General features: G+C 38.7%; 1 protein-coding gene across 3 annotated transcripts in view; it reads left to right on the forward strand.

Annotated features, from left to right (window-relative positions):
• Positions 1 to 8,073, forward strand: part of GC (GC vitamin D binding protein) — a 64,978-nt gene extending 56,905 nt beyond the window's left edge. For all 3 annotated transcript variants that reach the window (XM_055297373.2, XM_055297374.2, XM_055297372.2), the window contains 2 exons: positions 3,575 to 3,629; positions 7,895 to 8,073. In XM_055297373.2, coding sequence (XP_055153348.2) covers positions 3,575 to 3,604 — 30 coding nt within the window. In that variant the 3' untranslated portion in view covers positions 3,605 to 3,629; positions 7,895 to 8,073. The remainder of the gene's footprint in view (positions 1 to 3,574; positions 3,630 to 7,894) is intronic.
• The last annotated feature ends 8,394 nt before the right edge of the window (positions 8,074 to 16,467 follow it).

Below are 16,467 nucleotides of genomic sequence, written 5' to 3' on the forward strand. Positions count from 1 at the left end.
AAGATTCTCAACATAAAAATAGAAGAAGCTGGATTGTCAGAATATTTTGGTTATTGTGGGCATTAAAACATTTTTAGCATAAAATAATTAATTAAATTAAACAATTCCTTCCTTTCATACCAAGTTGCTTTTGGTAACCTCAATTAAGTTTCAATTTAGGTGGCCTTAACCTAGAAAAATAAAATCACCTTACATAGAAGTTGTTTGCTACCAGAAAAATTTGCTCTAAGAGTCTGTTATTATGAAAGAAGAAGAAAACAGTCTAAATGTCTTTTAGATTCTATAAGAAATAACACTTTTGAAACCCTTCCCTGTCCCTTTGTTATCTGTCTATACAGATATGCACTGTCCTGCCTGACACCATCCAAGACAAACTGAACTTTAAGTGCAAATTCATACTTCCTAAAAGCCCCTGGTTTTTCATTTCTTTGAGTTGGTTTTCAATATATTTTTCATTATAACATATTGCCATTGAAATCACTACAATGATGAGAAGACAGGTTTGTAGCTCTCTTTCTTCTTGCTTTATCGACAGTAAATTTATAGCAGCTGAGTAGCCTATCTTTCAGTAATTGCTAAAGTAGAGTGAGATGAATGGAGTTGTTGAGATACTTGTGCACATTTGATTATTCAGAGCACTCAGATTAAATCCTCTGCTATTTCAATTAGCCTTCTGATTGTCTTTGTAAACTGATCTCATAGCTAGTTAGGCAAGCTCACCCCTCCCTTCTGACTTTACATTAGTGCAACATCTGTTTGAACAGCATTCTCTTTAATTTCCAGTGCCTAATGTGAATGTCCCATTTGTCCTATACTAATTTGGATCCTAATTTGTGAGATCTCCTTGTCATACATTTGCTTGAAAAAACTTTTCCTTAAAAGTAATATCCATCTACTCCTTTCACTGCAAGTCACTTATATCCAGGGATCAGTCTCTACTTGTCATTCCAAATACACTTGGCACAACTACTGGAAGACTGGGAAAAGGGGCTTCTGAACCATACTTAATGTTTCATTACATGGGTATCTACCCCTACCCTCACCCAATCTTGAAATGACCAGGAAATAGAACAATCAATGTCATTTTCTTTTGGCTTTACCATGGCACTCTTAGAACTGGTTCGTTTGTTTTTGCCAAAAAAGGCCCATTTGCCTGCAGAAAAACCTATAGTTACAAAATTAGACTTGAAATCTTTTTTTCTCTTTCTACCATCATTCAGGCAGGGCAACCCTTTGGGCTCTTCTGAGAACTCATTACTATGCTTCCTTTAAAATGTTTCAACAGACTGCTAGTGAGCATCAGATATGATTTCCCAAAGTATTCCAAAAGTTGTTGTAATATGCTGGAATTGATCACTAAAATCTTGAAAACATAGAGACAAATACAAATAGCCAAGTGGAAGCCGGGCAAAGAGGAGACTGACAAGTAGAGTGATATACTCTCTAAACCCCCCTCCCCTCTGTCTTTTTTATGTCAGGAAAAACTAGTATATTTACTGTAGTTTGTTTTTATCTCTCGGTATAACTTGATTTTATAATCCTTAGTGTCATAGCTATCATTGATTAAGCCATTGCTATATGTTAAGCAGAAATATTAATAGCCTGGCATGTATGTATTTATAGAATAACCCAAAACAATTCTAGATGTTAATTAATATTTTAATTCCCCCTTTTACAGATGGGTTGAATAAAACTTACAGAGGTTATATGATGTTAGGGTAATCTAAGTTTATTCTGTATTAGTCTGTTACTCTCCCTCAATGTCCTTGTCATAGACTTCAGCCCTAACTTAGCTAGTCATGACAAAAGCAAACTATTGATAGAAGACTATTGACTGAAAACCCAAAATTATTGTTAAGTAGCAAAAATGATACCAGGTTGGTAATATCACTGTGAATTTTATCCATCTCACTTCCTTGGACTCTTCCTCCATTAGATGTACTCTTCTTTTGCATCAACATTTTTGCCAGCTCTGTCTAATTTGTATTAAAGTTACTCTTCTTATCTCAAAAAATAATAAGTAAGGCACTTTAGACGCCTCCCTAGCTATATTTCTTTCTCCTCCCTTACAGCCAAGATTCTTGCAAGAATACCATATACTCCAACTCCTCACACCTCTTATTAATTCCTCAACCCTTTGCATTCTGGCTTTTGATGGTACTATATGACTATCAACAAAGGCATGCCAACAATATCCTTCTTGTTACATCTAATAAACATTTTTCAATTCGTACCAGATTTCTCCACAAAACAGTTGATACCCATAAGTATTCCTTCCTTCTTGAAACAATTTACTTAGCACCTGTATTATTATTTTCTACTTTTTGTCTTTCTATGATTCCTCTCTTCTTGTTCTATTTCATATTGTCCTCTTCCTTTACCTGTCTCTTAAATTTGTTTCCAGAGTTTTTTCCTTGCTCTTCATTTCCATGGCACTACATTTTCTCAACTGTTTTCATCAATGCTTATGCTTTTAATCTCCAAATCTCCACCTCCAACCAAGATCTCTCCCTCAGCATTAGGCTTTTTATCCAACTGTCTAGGACTCTCTTCTCCCCCAATATCTTGTCCCATAAGAAACTGAAAATCAACATGGCCAAAATATTTCTCCTATAACCTGCTCTTATGTTTTTTGAGTTTATGAATATTATCATCATTTACCTATTGCCCCACGGTGAAAATTTAGTGACTCTTTTTATTTCTCCTTCTCTTTTTCCATATGCACCAAATAAAATTCGAAATCCCATCAATTCTAATTCTGCAACATCTCTCAATCTCCCACCCACATTCTTCTACATTCTTGGTATTTAGTTTCAGGCAATCTTTCACCTGGTTTATAGCCTGTCCATTGGTCTCCCACCTCCAGTCTGCCCACAGTGCTTCACATTCCAATTCCATCTCTATACTGAGGTTAAATCAACATTTTTTAAAACACAAAAATGGTTAATATTCTTCTCTAATAGTTCCCATTACTTCCAAATTAAAGTACTTTTTTTTTTTTTTTTTTACAAAATAGAGGTATTCTGGACCTTGATTTCTTCTCCAAGTAGTGGCTTGCTGTCATCACTTCTTGTGCCTCCTGCTTGGGTTCTCCTGAACTACTTGCAGTTTTCCAAACACGTTAAACTTGCTCTTACCTCAAGGCCTTTGCACATAATGACTCCACCCGCTTGACCTATTTCTCATCAGGATTGCCTTGGCTCAATCGTTCATCAGGCTTTAGGGTTCAAGTTAGAAGACATCTCCTCCTCTGAGAATTGTTTCCTGGCACTCAAACTTCTCTGTTGTCCCATAATATTCTGTGTGCACCCAATAATTAGCACTTATTAAACTCTACTGCCATTTTTTCTTGTCTACATTTCCCAGCAGACTGTAAGCCCTTCAAGGGCAGAGATGAGGTAAAGCTAAATAAATATGAAAGCTGGCTAATAAAAAACTGCAATGTAACATTGTATCTTGGCACGAATCCACTCCTCTAACCAAGGTTTCAAGATTTTGTATACCTTCTGCATGATCTAGTAGCCTACAAATGAAATACTTCATAAGTTATATAACATTCTTTTTTCATTATCAGATTGATGCTGAATTGAAGAATATCCTGTAGTCCTGAAGCATGTTTATTAACTTTGGTAAGTATATTTTTTAAATGCAGGATCAAAGGATCCAGCATTTATGATGTATTTTAAATAACAAAGAATGGGAAGGAGACTTTAATAAATTTATTCTTATCTGTTCAAACTCATTTTACAGATGAGAATATTAAGCACCGAAAAAAGTTAAAGAGCTTACACTTACACAAGGGCAGCCAACTTCGGATATGTTTAAGACTAGAATCCAGGTTTACTGGTCCCCTGCCTTGTGCTTCATCCATCATAATCTCACATGTAACATAATGACAGCATAAAGAACATAGAAAGGATTCTGATGCCCTTCAATAAGAAGAACTCTGAGTTTAAAGACAGGGCTCATCAAGTCTTAAAAATAACACAGCAAGGACCTTAGGAGGAAAGGGACATTCTTATTCAAATGAAAACAATACTGTTGAAATATTATTACTTGCTTTTTTCAGTTACTATATTTTCACCTATTAAAAAATGCCAGATGAAGATATTAAGAACACAAAATAGTTTATTCCGACATAAGTTCACATCTTAAACTGAAGGTGACCTGAACTCTGCACATTTCGACAAAAATATTTTCTCTCCAGATTCAACTGTATTTATGCTAAAGATATTACACCTGAGACTTTTGATGCAAACTTGTTTGGATCTCAGTTCTTAGCTGAACTGAGGCTTTTCAATAATGTCAATGTTTATTTTGCTGACTTACTGACAACTCTGCCCAAAATAATGTGGAAACAAAAGCCTTCCAATCCATTGACTAATAACATTAAATCATTTCACCATATTCAGATTTTCAACTATTAATTATTTAAATCTTCTGAAGCAGTAAAAAAGAAAATTAACACTCTGAGAACCAGTACAAAGGGGATGGTCAAGAAAACTCATATTTGAAATCACCCAACCTGGATTAGAATCCCCACTCTAATTATCTGTCTGTGAATTTGAGCAAGTTATCTATCCTGTCTAAAGATGAGTTTCCTTTCATGTAAAATGAAAATTTCAATATCTCCCTCACAGTGTTGTTATAATGATTGAGGTGATGTCTATCAAATATCTAAAAAGTAGTAAAAATGAATATTAGCTGTAATACTACCAAAGCTGTTGCACTGATGCTCCTACTACTACTGATATGAATCTAAACTAAAAAGTTTTCCTGCCCATATATTTTTGTGCTTTGGTATACAAATATCATGTCCTAAAGATAAAGTAAGTTCTCTAAATAATTTTCCAAGGAATAAAAATCAAAATGCAAGTTACTTGAAGTGTAAATATTCTAGAGTTAAAATAGTTTCTGATCTCTGTTACTGCTAAATTATTACATCTTCCCTCCATTTGAATGACTCTACTTTCCCTTTATCTCAATCCACATATAATAATCCCCAAAGAGTTAAAATCCCAATATGCCACAGTGACCTCACCTCTCATCCTTCAAGATTTCTTAAGCTTTAATAAGAGTCAGGGTTACTTGGAAAGCTATATGATAACTTTGATTTTGAATATGTTTTTCACTGGACTATGTTTTTATTCAGAACTCAGAGTGCATTTCCTTAGTGTTGTATGTTTTTAGGCATTGGGAAAACTCATTAAAATACGGGAAGATATCCTAAGATAAGTAAGGAGGAAGTAATAATTTGATGGATTTCAAGAGATTTATTTTCAGAACAAATTTCAGATGTATTTTTTTTTTTTTTTTTTTGAGACAGAGTCTCGCTTTGTCACCCAGGCTGGAGTGCAGTGGCGCAATCTCGGCTCACTGCAAGCTCTGCCTCCTGGGTTCATGCCATTCTCCTGCCTCAGCCTCCCGAGGAGCTGGGACTACAGGCGGCTGCCACCACACCCGGCTAATTTTTATTTTGTATTTTTAGTAGAGACGGGGTTTCACTGTGTTAGCCAGGATGGTCTCCATCTCCTGACCTTGTGATCCACCTGCCTCGGCCTCCCAAAGCGCTGGGTTTATAGGTGTGAGCCACTGTGCCTGGCCCAGAAGTATTTTTAATGCTAACTCAATCAAGAGATAAACTCAGTTTGTCAGTGACAAATTAATGAAGATTGTAATATACTGATTCTTCTGGTTCATGGTCATTATCTTCATCTGATAAGATGAAGAAATGAAATTTCTTATCATTTCTCCTGTGTTAGTCTACATTTTCCCCTGGCCTTTAATTAATCCTTTGATTTCTGTACCACTCAATTGTTTGGCTACCCAAATACATTTTGATCATCTGGATGGATTATTCACATATTCACATATTCCTTCCTAAAATTATTCACATATTCCTTCCATGGATTTTGGTAACATGCATTGAGTGTTTTGAGCTCAATTTTATCCACTGCTTGTCTATCACCATTGCATTCTGCAATGATGAAGGCCTACAAATGCTCAATTATTTCGGGAATAGTTACATGGCTTTGAAAAAGCAAATTATACCTTGTTCACAAGGTTATAGGTTTGAGGTACTTGATATCCAGAAATAATGAGACCTCAACTTTACCACTTATCTCAGGTTTCCAGAACACAACCAACTCATTGCAGTTCCTGGGTTCCAGGGGGAATTTTGTAGCTGTATTGGACAATTGTGAAGTCATTCAACTATCAGCAGCATTGCCCCCAAAATAACACAAGCCTAGTCATGAACTGCTCTAAATCCAGGTCTTAATGTAATGATTTCAGAGTAAGTGCTGAGTACTTTCCCTCAGGTAGATCAGTCTTTTCATCATATATTAAATTATTCAAGTAGAAAATATCCATTTTCTTCAATGATTTTTCCCTTGCTGTAACAGGTAATCTGCAGAAGTGGCACACTGTTTAGAGTGAAGCAGTTCCTAAAACGATTAAGCCAACTTTGGTTGGCTATGTGTTTCATTTCCATTTAAGCCTACCTGTCTCTAGTTAGGGGTTTGAATCACTCATAGAAGTTAAAGCCCTTTGTCTCAAGGTATTCCGATCCCTATTAATACCTACGATTCATGTCTTCCAGTCGACAGTTTCACGCTATTTCACTCTCAATTAGAGTCTTATTAAAAACTTCAATTCTCATCTGGACAATTATTGGTCTCCTTGATCAATCTTTTTCTTCAAGCCTTCAAGCTCCAAATTGATTGTGGCCACACTTGCATGCACTTTTGGAGAGAGAATCTTTGTCTCTTCCCCGCCACCCCCCTCCTCTCCCACCGAGAGGCAGTCTCACTCTGTCGCCCAGTCTGGAGTGCAGTGGAGCGATCTCGGTTCACTGCAAGCTCCGCCTGCAGGTTCACGCCGTTCTCCTGCCTCAGCCTCCCGAGGAGCTGGGACTACAGGCACCTGCCACCATGCTCGGCTAATTTTCTGTGTTTTTAGTAGAGATGGGGTTTCACCGTGTTAGCCAGGATGGTCTCGATCTCCTGACCTCATGATCCGCCCACCTCAGCCTCCCAAAGTGCTGGGATTACAGGCGTGAGCTACCGCCCCTGGCAAATCTCTGTCTCTTAATAAATCTCGCAAAGCCAGGTATTTTTTGTTGTTAGCTTTGGAAGCAAGTAGTAGTCCCTCTGGTGCCAAAAACATAAATGAGTTGGCTCACAGTGTAGAATCAGATTGGGTGAAAATATTTTAGACACCAGAATCACACCCAGCACAGAGAGTTGCTGACACCGTGAGAGAAACACAGGAACTGAGGCTGTGAGGGAACAGATTCGTGTCTCTTATTGCATCCTGACTCCAAAGCATAAACTCATTGAAGACAACGAAACATGGAATTTTTTATACTGTGCAAATAGAACTATGACATAACTATATTATATTGTCTTGGAAGAGGGAAAAAATTAAGGGAGACAAATTGGCCCTAGTACAAAATAGAAGATGATTTGATAAAAATTCACACTCAGTGTTTTGCTAAAACTACTCAACTCTTGTCTCAATTTCATGATTGGGGGCCTCATTATGCCACTGATTGACAGTTTTGCCTTGGCCATAATTGTTATTACCATAGAGCAAAAAGTCACATTCATCACCAGCTAAAAATATAATTAAAAAACACTGCACAATGTACAATGTACCCTGGTGTATGGCATATAAAGCCATCACTATTGGTATTGGGACTGTCTTAACATTTTTTTCTTATTCTGGACCTATGAGATGGGCCATAGTGGATATATGGGTCATCCTAGACAGAGTCATTTTTGGCGTAAACATTAAAATAGCATGAGGTTATGTGCATCTGTTGAGCAATATTATGGTTGTTGCCCATTAGCTCTGTTTTTCTAACATAAAATTCATTTCATTATTCTCACAGGCCTAGAGTTGGAGCCACCCAGGGGAATGATCTCTGATGACCTAACCTAAGCAAAACCACTGAGCTTCTGGGAAGACAACTAGGATACTTTCTACTTTTTCTGGCTACAATGTCTTCATACAATGATAAGTATGATGATTTCCTATCAAAATAAACTGAAATATAATGCAAACCATAAATATGACTGAGAATTATGTGGCTCTTCACAATGTTGATCTTCAGAACTATTCCTGTGTCTTTCACAAAAATGCTACAGTAGGCAATCTCATAAGGCCTGTTTTTGTCTAGGTCTCTGCTGTTTCCTTCTAAAAGACTCAACATTAAGCATCCACTTTACAATTCCCAGTATGCTAAACTCCATTCCCTGATTGATTCTCAGGCTTAGTAGGTACCATTAAGAGAAAGTTAGGCTGGGCGCAGAGGCTCACGCCGGTAACCCCAACACTTTGGGAGGCCAAGCTGGGCAGATCACAAGATCAGGAGTTCGAGACAAGCCTGGCCAATATGGTGAAACCCTGTCTCTACTAAAAATACAAAAATTAGCCAGATGTGGTAGCATGCGCCTGTAGTTCCAGCTACTCGGGAGGCTGAGGCAGGATAATTGCTTGAACCTGGGAGGTGGAAGTTATAGTGAGGGAGATCATGCTACTGCACTCCAGCCTAGGCAACAGAGCAAGGCTCTGTCTCAAAAAAAGAAAAGAAAAGAAAAGAAAAAGTTAGACAGCCTTCCACTATAAAGCCTAGAATATCTCACTTTTTAAAAACTAACAGCCAAAAACCAACAACGGTAACCAAAATACTCCTGAAACTACCATCTTGCTTCCAGCCACATGTTGCTTGGAATTAATTAAGTAGTATCTGTCTTGCAAAAAGAAAATCTTTGTAGCTTGAACAAGTTTACTTTTACAAAAAACTCCTGAGAGAAATTTATAGAGACAAAGTTCTAAAAACATGATTTTTGTGCTTAATTCAATATACCACATATAAAAACATATACAACATTCTATGTGCCCTCTTTGCCCAGGGAAAATGAAAGTGTTCTCTATTCTGCTTTAAAGGAAAGTTCATACGTTCAGAGTAAATACCTCTCTGAAACTACTAAAAACCATGCAACCTTCTATATGTATAGTTAATTGCATCACGGAATTTGAATTCACCTCATGTTAGATGTAGAGTTATACAATAGATGAAGCAATTTTATGGCATATATAATTTGAGTCAAATTAACTAACATACCTGTCATTCCTCAAAATTCTAAGTCCCATGAAGGAGGATTTCATTAAGTGAGCCAAGGTCAAGTGACCATGCCTTTAGCTGCCAGGAACTGGGAAATAAAATGCCTGCCCCTTGCAGCTTCTATATAGAAGGTGCAGCCCTACCTTTCACAAAGATTTCAAAATGAGAAATAAACCTCAAACAGAGAAATTCTTTGGATGACAGAAAGTCAAAAAGCAACAAACTATCTGATAATATTTAGGCAGCATTTTAGATTTTTTAAAAATTCTCTTTCAAAAATTACCTTACTGAAGCTTCAAACAACTCTGAGAAGTAGGTATCATTGCATTGATAAGGCACAAGGAGACTGAGACTCCAAAAATGTGAATCAGTGGCTGTAGGTCACAGAGTTAGCAAATGACAAAACAAGGCCTTAGTTTTCAATTGCAGCATTCCATAGAAGGCAGATGGACATACCTGATGAATGTGTTCCCTGATCAAATTAGTTTTACCATCAGTATAGTATATCCCTTCTTTGAAGAGTCACAGTATGCTGTATGTAATTCAGTGCTTCCAGATTTATTTAAGTGCTAACCCCTTTTCCTTTGACCATTTCCCGGAATTATTCTCTATAAAATTAATTTTGGAAAATTCTTTTCTTATTTGAAAAATTACATTTATAAATCATTCATTAACTACTGCAAACTGGTCCATTTTGGTAAAGTATTTTCATACTTGATCTGATGGAACGGGTGTTTTTTTGTCACGAAGTAGTCAATAAATATACAATTCACTGAAGTAGGGTTTTCGTAGTTCCCATGGATATATTTTCCAGCACACTCTAAACACATTTTACCATTTTTTCTTATATTAACAATCGCTGACAGAAATATTGTAATTTTAGTAAAAGAGTTTTAATGTTAGATCTAATATGCCTAATGATGTCATTTGTTCCATTTCCTAGGAAGCAGAGCTCTTTTGATAATATATTGCCACATTTTATGCCTGCTTCCTAAGTGCTGCTCAACACTAAAGAGATGCTTTTGAATATCCATCTACTGTCAACCATAGCTGATCTCACTAGATAATTTCCTTTATACAAGAAGTCCTCAATTTTTTACACCTTACATATCACCTTCATCCGAAAACCTGGGTCCTCACCACGATTGAAAACAAACAAACATACTGTAATTTTGTATTACTCTGTTTTCACGCTGCTGAACAAGACATACCCAAGACTGGGCAATTTACCAAGGAAAGAGGTTTAATGGAGAACTCAGTTCCACATGGTTGGGGAGGCCTCACAATCATGGCAGAAGGCAAACAGGAGCAACTCACATCTTATGTGGATGGCAGCAGGCAAAGAGAGCTTGTGCAGGAAAATTCTCCCTTTATAATAACCATCACATCACGTGAGACTTACTATCACGAGAACAGTGCAGGAAAGACTTGCCTCCATGATTCAATTACCTCCCACCCGGTCCCTCCCACAACACGTGGGAGTTCAGGATGAGATTTAGGTGGGGACACAGAGCCAAACCAGATCATTCCATCCCTGGGATCTCCTAAAACTCATGTCCTCACATTTCAAAACCAATCATGCCTTCCCAACAGTCCCCCAAATGTTAACTCATTTTAGCATTAACTCAAAAGTCCATAGTCCAAAGTCTCATCCAAGACAAGGCAAGTCTCTTCTACCTATGAGCCTTTAAAATCACAAGCAAGTTAGTTACTTCCTAGAAACAATGCAAGTACAGGCATTGAATAAATGCAGCCATTCCAAATGGGAGACATTGGCCAAAACAAATGGGCTGCAGTAATCCGAAATCCAATGGGGCAGCCAAATCTTAAAGCTCCAAAATGACCTCCATTGATTCCATGTCTCACATCCAGGTCACGCTGATGCAAGAGGTGGGTTCCCATGGTCTTGAGCAGCTTCAGCCCTGTGGCTTGGCAGGGTATGGACTCCCTCCTGACTGCTTTCATAGGCTGCTGTTGAGTGTCTGTGGCTTTTCCAGGCGCATGGTGCAAGCTGTCAGTGGATCTAGCATTCTGCAGTCTGGTGGACCATGGCCCTCTTCTCACAGCTCCACTAGGCAGTGCCCCAGTAGGGACTCAGTGTGGGGCCCCCAACCCCACATTTCCCTTCCACACTGCTCTAGCAGAGGTTCTCCATGAGGGCCCTGCCCCTGCAGCAAACTTTTGCCTTGGCATCCAGATATTTCCATACATCTTCTGAAATCTAGGCAGAGGTTTCCAAATCTCAATTTTTGATTTCTATGTACCTACAAGCTCAACACCACATGGAAGCTGCCAGTGCTTGGGGCTTCCACCGTCTGAAGCCACATCCTGAGCTGTACCTTGGTCCCTTTTAGTTATGACTAGAGTGGCTGGGATGCAGGGCACCAAGTCCCCAGACTGAACACACAGCACACGGAGCCTGGGCCTGGCCCATGGAACCATTTTCTCCTAGGCTTCTGGGCCTGTAATGGGAGGGGCTGCCATGAAGACCTCTGACATGCCCTGGAGACATTTTCCCCATTGTCTTGGAGAGATTAACATTCGGCTCCTCATTACTTATGCAAATTTTATGCAGCCAGCTTCAATATCTCCTCAGAAAATCAGCTTTTCTTTTCTATCACATTGTCAGGCTGCAAATTTCCTGAACTTTTATGCTTTCTTCCCTTATGAAACTGTAGGCCTTTAGCAGCACCCAAGTCACCTCTTGAATGCTTTGCTGCTTAGAAATTTCTTCCACCAGATACCCTAAATCATCTCTCTCAAATTCAAAGTTCCACAAATCTCTGGGGCAGCAGCAAAATGCCACCAGTCTCTTGCCGAAACATAACAAGTCATCTTTGCTCCAGTTCCCAACAGGTTCCTCATCTCCATTTGAGACCACCTCAGCCTGGACCCTATTGTCCATATGGCTGACAGGCTTCTGGTCAAAGCCATTCAACAACTTTCTAGGAAGTTTCAAACTTTCCAACATTTTTCTGTCTTGTTCTGAGCCCTCCAAACTGTTTCAACCCCTGCCTGTTATCCAGTTCCAAACTTGCTTCCACATATTTGGGTATCTTTTCAGCAGTGCCCCACTCTACTGGTACCAATTTACTGTATTAGTCTGTTTTCATGCTGCTGATCAATACATACCCAAGACTGGGCAACTTCACAGTTCCATGTGGTGGAGGAAGCCTCACATTAATGACAGAAGGAAAGGAGGAGCAAGTCACATCTTACGTGGATGGCCGCAGGCAAAGAGAGCTTGTGTGGGAAAACTCTCCCTTATAATAACCTTCAGATATCGTGAGACTTACTCACTATCATGAAAACAGCATGGGAAAGACCTGGCCTCATGATTCAATTACCTCCCCCTGGGTCCCTACCACAACACACGGGAAGTCAAGATGAGATTTGGGTGGGGACACAGCCAAACATATCAAATTTGTTTCTAAGAATGATGTTTACAAGTTCTATCAGTTAGCATTCTCCAAGGAAACAGAAACAGCAGGAGATAAAGAGATTTATTTTAAGAAATTGCTTATGCAGTTGTGAAGCTGGCAAGTCTGAAATAGTCTAGAAACACAGGCAGGATTTCTTTTTCTTTTTTTTTTTTTTTTTTTTTAGATGGAGTCTTGCTCTGTCACCCAGGCTGGAGTGCAGTGGCATGATCTCAGCTCACTACAACCTCTGCCTCCTGGGTTCAAGTTATTCTTCTGCCTCAGCCTCCCGAGTAGCTGGGACTACAGGTGTGCACCACCACACCCAGCTAATTTTTTTATATTTTTAATAGAGATGGAGTGTCACCATATTGGCCAGGCTGGTCTCGAACTCCTGACCTCATGATCCACCTGCCATGGCCTCCTAAAGTGCTGGGATTACAGGCATGAGACACCACACCCAGCCCACCAGCAGGATTTCTATGTTACACTGTTGAGGTTGAATTCTTCTTTTCTGGAAAAACCTGATTTTGCTCTTAAGGCTTTCAACTGGATAACATTCACCCACATTATCACATTATCAATGGTTAGCTCCTTTACTTAAGGTCAACTTATGGTAAATGTTAATCACATGTGCAAAATCTCTTTCCAGCAATGTCTAGGCTAATGTTTCACCAAACAAATGATTACCATAACCTAGACAAATTGGCACATAAAATTTAACTATCTCACAAACCTTCTCTTGTTATCTATAAGGTCTAATGTCTTTCAAGTTGCAGTACTGACTTCCTGTGTTTCTCTGGATTCCGAGATCATCCCACAAGTCGTTCTTGTATATCACCTGGGAACCATCACCTTAAATGGTCTTCATGGGATTACAGTACTAATATCTCACCTGGAAATTCTAAAGAAACAAAGCTTCTTTTTATGACGATTTTAATTTAAAGACATAACAAGTGAAAGGCCTTTCTAATGTGTCATTTAATTCAACAGCAATAGGCCCTAATGAAGCAAGAATTTGATCAGCTTGAGAGTTTACCCAATTTCTATTTGGAGATAAATAGCTCAAATAGGAAGCCTTAGAGGGTTGTTTTTACATCTCTGGTCTCCCTGGTGTGCACTTCTCCCCAACACAGAGGTCTCACCCTTCCCCGACCTATAAATGTGATTCCCAACCCTAGCTGCATCTTAGAATTATATGGAGAGTTTTGGAAAAAATACAAGTGCCCAGGCACCCCCTCAGAGATTCAGATTTAAGCTATCTTGAGTGAAACCTGCCCTGCAACCAAACCTGTCAATCACTGCTTTAGAAGCTTGGTGCCTTCACCCAAATTAGAAAGGGAAAAGCATTTTAGATAAACCAATTAAAGATGTTGGCCACATAACTAATGAAACTGTAGCAAGTGTAAATTTCTAACATTGTATTATCTCAGTCTGGCACTGCATTTTGAGTATTTTTGTCCTTAATTATAAAATAAACTCTTATCTCCCACTAAACAAATCTCAGTCATGGATAACCAAGTCAAAAGATTGTCTTTCCCAGAGGCTATTTTATCCTTGTCCATTTCTTCTAGGATCTGAAATATTCTTTTCTCTCTATTATGCCAAGAACGCATCTAATTGTTTCTTCCATGACAACCACCACCACAAGGCTACTAGTTTCATAACTAATGCATTCTGGCAAGTTCTAGTTTGCAGTTAACAATAGTAGTACCTTATTGCCCATCCATAGATAAGGCACTTGGGATTCATACATTGCTTCTACTCAAGTAAGAAAGTTTCTGACAATGGATTGACTGTCTATGTCTATTCTCTTCAATATCAAAAGTATATAAGTAGATTGCAAAGATTTTCTCCCATTCTGTAGGCTGCCTGTTCACTCTAATGGTAGTTTCTTTTGCTGTGCAGAAGCTCTTTAGTTTAATTAGATCTCATCTGTCAATTTTGGCTTTTGTTGCCATTGCTTTTGGTGTTTTAGACATGAAGTACTTGCCCATGGCTATGTCCTGAATGGTATTGCCTCGGTTTTCTTCTAGGGTTTTTATGGTTTTAGATCTAACATGTAAGTCTTTAATCCATCTTGAATTAATTTTTGTAGAAGGTGTAAGGAAGGGATCCAGTTTCAGCTAGCCAGTTTTCCCAGCACCATTTATTAAATAGGGAATCCTTTCCCCATTTCTTGTTTTTGTCAGGTTTGTCAAAGATCAGATGGTTGTAGATATGTGGCATTATTTCTGAGGCCTCTGTTCTGCTCCATTTGTCTCTCTCTGTTTTGGTACCAGTACCATGCTATTTTGGTTACTGTTGCCTTGTAGGATAGTTTGAAGTCAGGTAGCGTGATGCCTCCAGCTTTGTTCTTTTGGCTTAGGATTGACTTGGCGATGCGGGCTCTTTTTTGGTTCCATATGAACTTTAAAGTAGTTTTTCCAATTCTGTGAAGAAAGTCATTGGTAGCTTGATGGGGATGGCATTGAATCTATAAATTACCTTGGGCCGTATGGCCATTTTCACGATATTGATTCTTCCTACCCGTGAGCATGGAATGTTCTTCCATTTGTTTGTGTCCTCTTTTATTTCACTGAGCACTGGTTTGTAGTTCTCCTTGAAGAGGTCCTTTACATCCCTTGTAAGTTGGATTCCTAGGTATTTTATTCTCTTTGAAGCAATTGTGAATGGGAGTTCACTCATGATTTGGCTCTCTGTTTGTCTGTTATTGGTGTATAAGAATGCTTGTGATTTTTGCACTTTGATTTTGTATCCTGAGGCTTTGCTGAAGTTGCCTATCAGCTTAAGGAGATTTTGGGCTGAGACGATGGGGTTTTCTAGATATACAATCATGTCATCTGCAGACAGGGACAATTTGACTTTCTCTTTTCCTAATTGAATACCCTTTATTTCCTTCTCCTGCCTGATTGCCCTGGCCAGAACTTCCAGCACTATGTTGAATAGGAGTGGTGAGAGAGGGCATCCCTGTCCTGTGCCAGTTTTCAAAGGGAATGCTTCCAGTTTTTGCCCATTCAGTATGATATTGGCTGTGGGTTTGTCATAGATAGCTCTTATTATTTTGAGATATGTCCCATCAATACCTAATTTATTAAGAGTTTTTAGCATGAAGGTTGTTGAATTTTGTCAAAGACCTTTTCTGCATCCATTGAGATAATCACGTGGTTTTGGTCATTGGTTCTGTTCATATGCTGGATTATGTTTATTGATTGTCGTATGTTGAACCAGCCTTGCATCCCAGGGATGAAGCCCATTTGGTCATGGTGGATAAGCTTTTTGATGTGCTGCTGGATTCAGTTTAATGAACTCCAACAAATTTACAAGAAAAAAACAAACAACCCCATCAAAAAGCGGATGAAGGATATGAACAGACACTTCTCAAAAGAAGACATTTATGCAGCCAAAAGACACATGAAAAAATGCTCATCATCACTGGCCATCAGAGAAATGCAAATCAAAACCACAATGAGATACCATCTCACACCAGTTAGAATGGCGATCATTCAAAAGTCAGGAAACAACAGGTGCTGGAGAGGATGTGGGGAAATAGGAACACTTTTACACTGTTGGTGGGACTGTAAACTAGTACAACCATTGTGGAATTCAGTGTGGTGATTCCTCAGGGATCTAGAACTAGAAATACCATTTGACCCAGCAATCCTATTACTGGGTATATACCCAAAGGATTATAAATCATGCTGCTATAAAGACACATGCACACGTATGTTTATTGCAGCACTATTCACAATAGCAAAGACTTGGAACCAACCCAGATTTCCAACAATGATAGACTGGATTAAGAAAATGGGGCACATATACACCATGGAATACTATGCAGTCATAAAAAATGATGAGTTCATGCCGTTTGTAGGAACATGGATGAAGCTGGAAACCATCATTCTCAGCAAACTATCT

The sequence above is a fragment of the Symphalangus syndactylus genome, chromosome 10 (assembly GCF_028878055.3).
Source record: "Symphalangus syndactylus isolate Jambi chromosome 10, NHGRI_mSymSyn1-v2.1_pri, whole genome shotgun sequence".
Lineage (NCBI taxonomy): Eukaryota > Metazoa > Chordata > Mammalia > Primates > Hylobatidae > Symphalangus > Symphalangus syndactylus.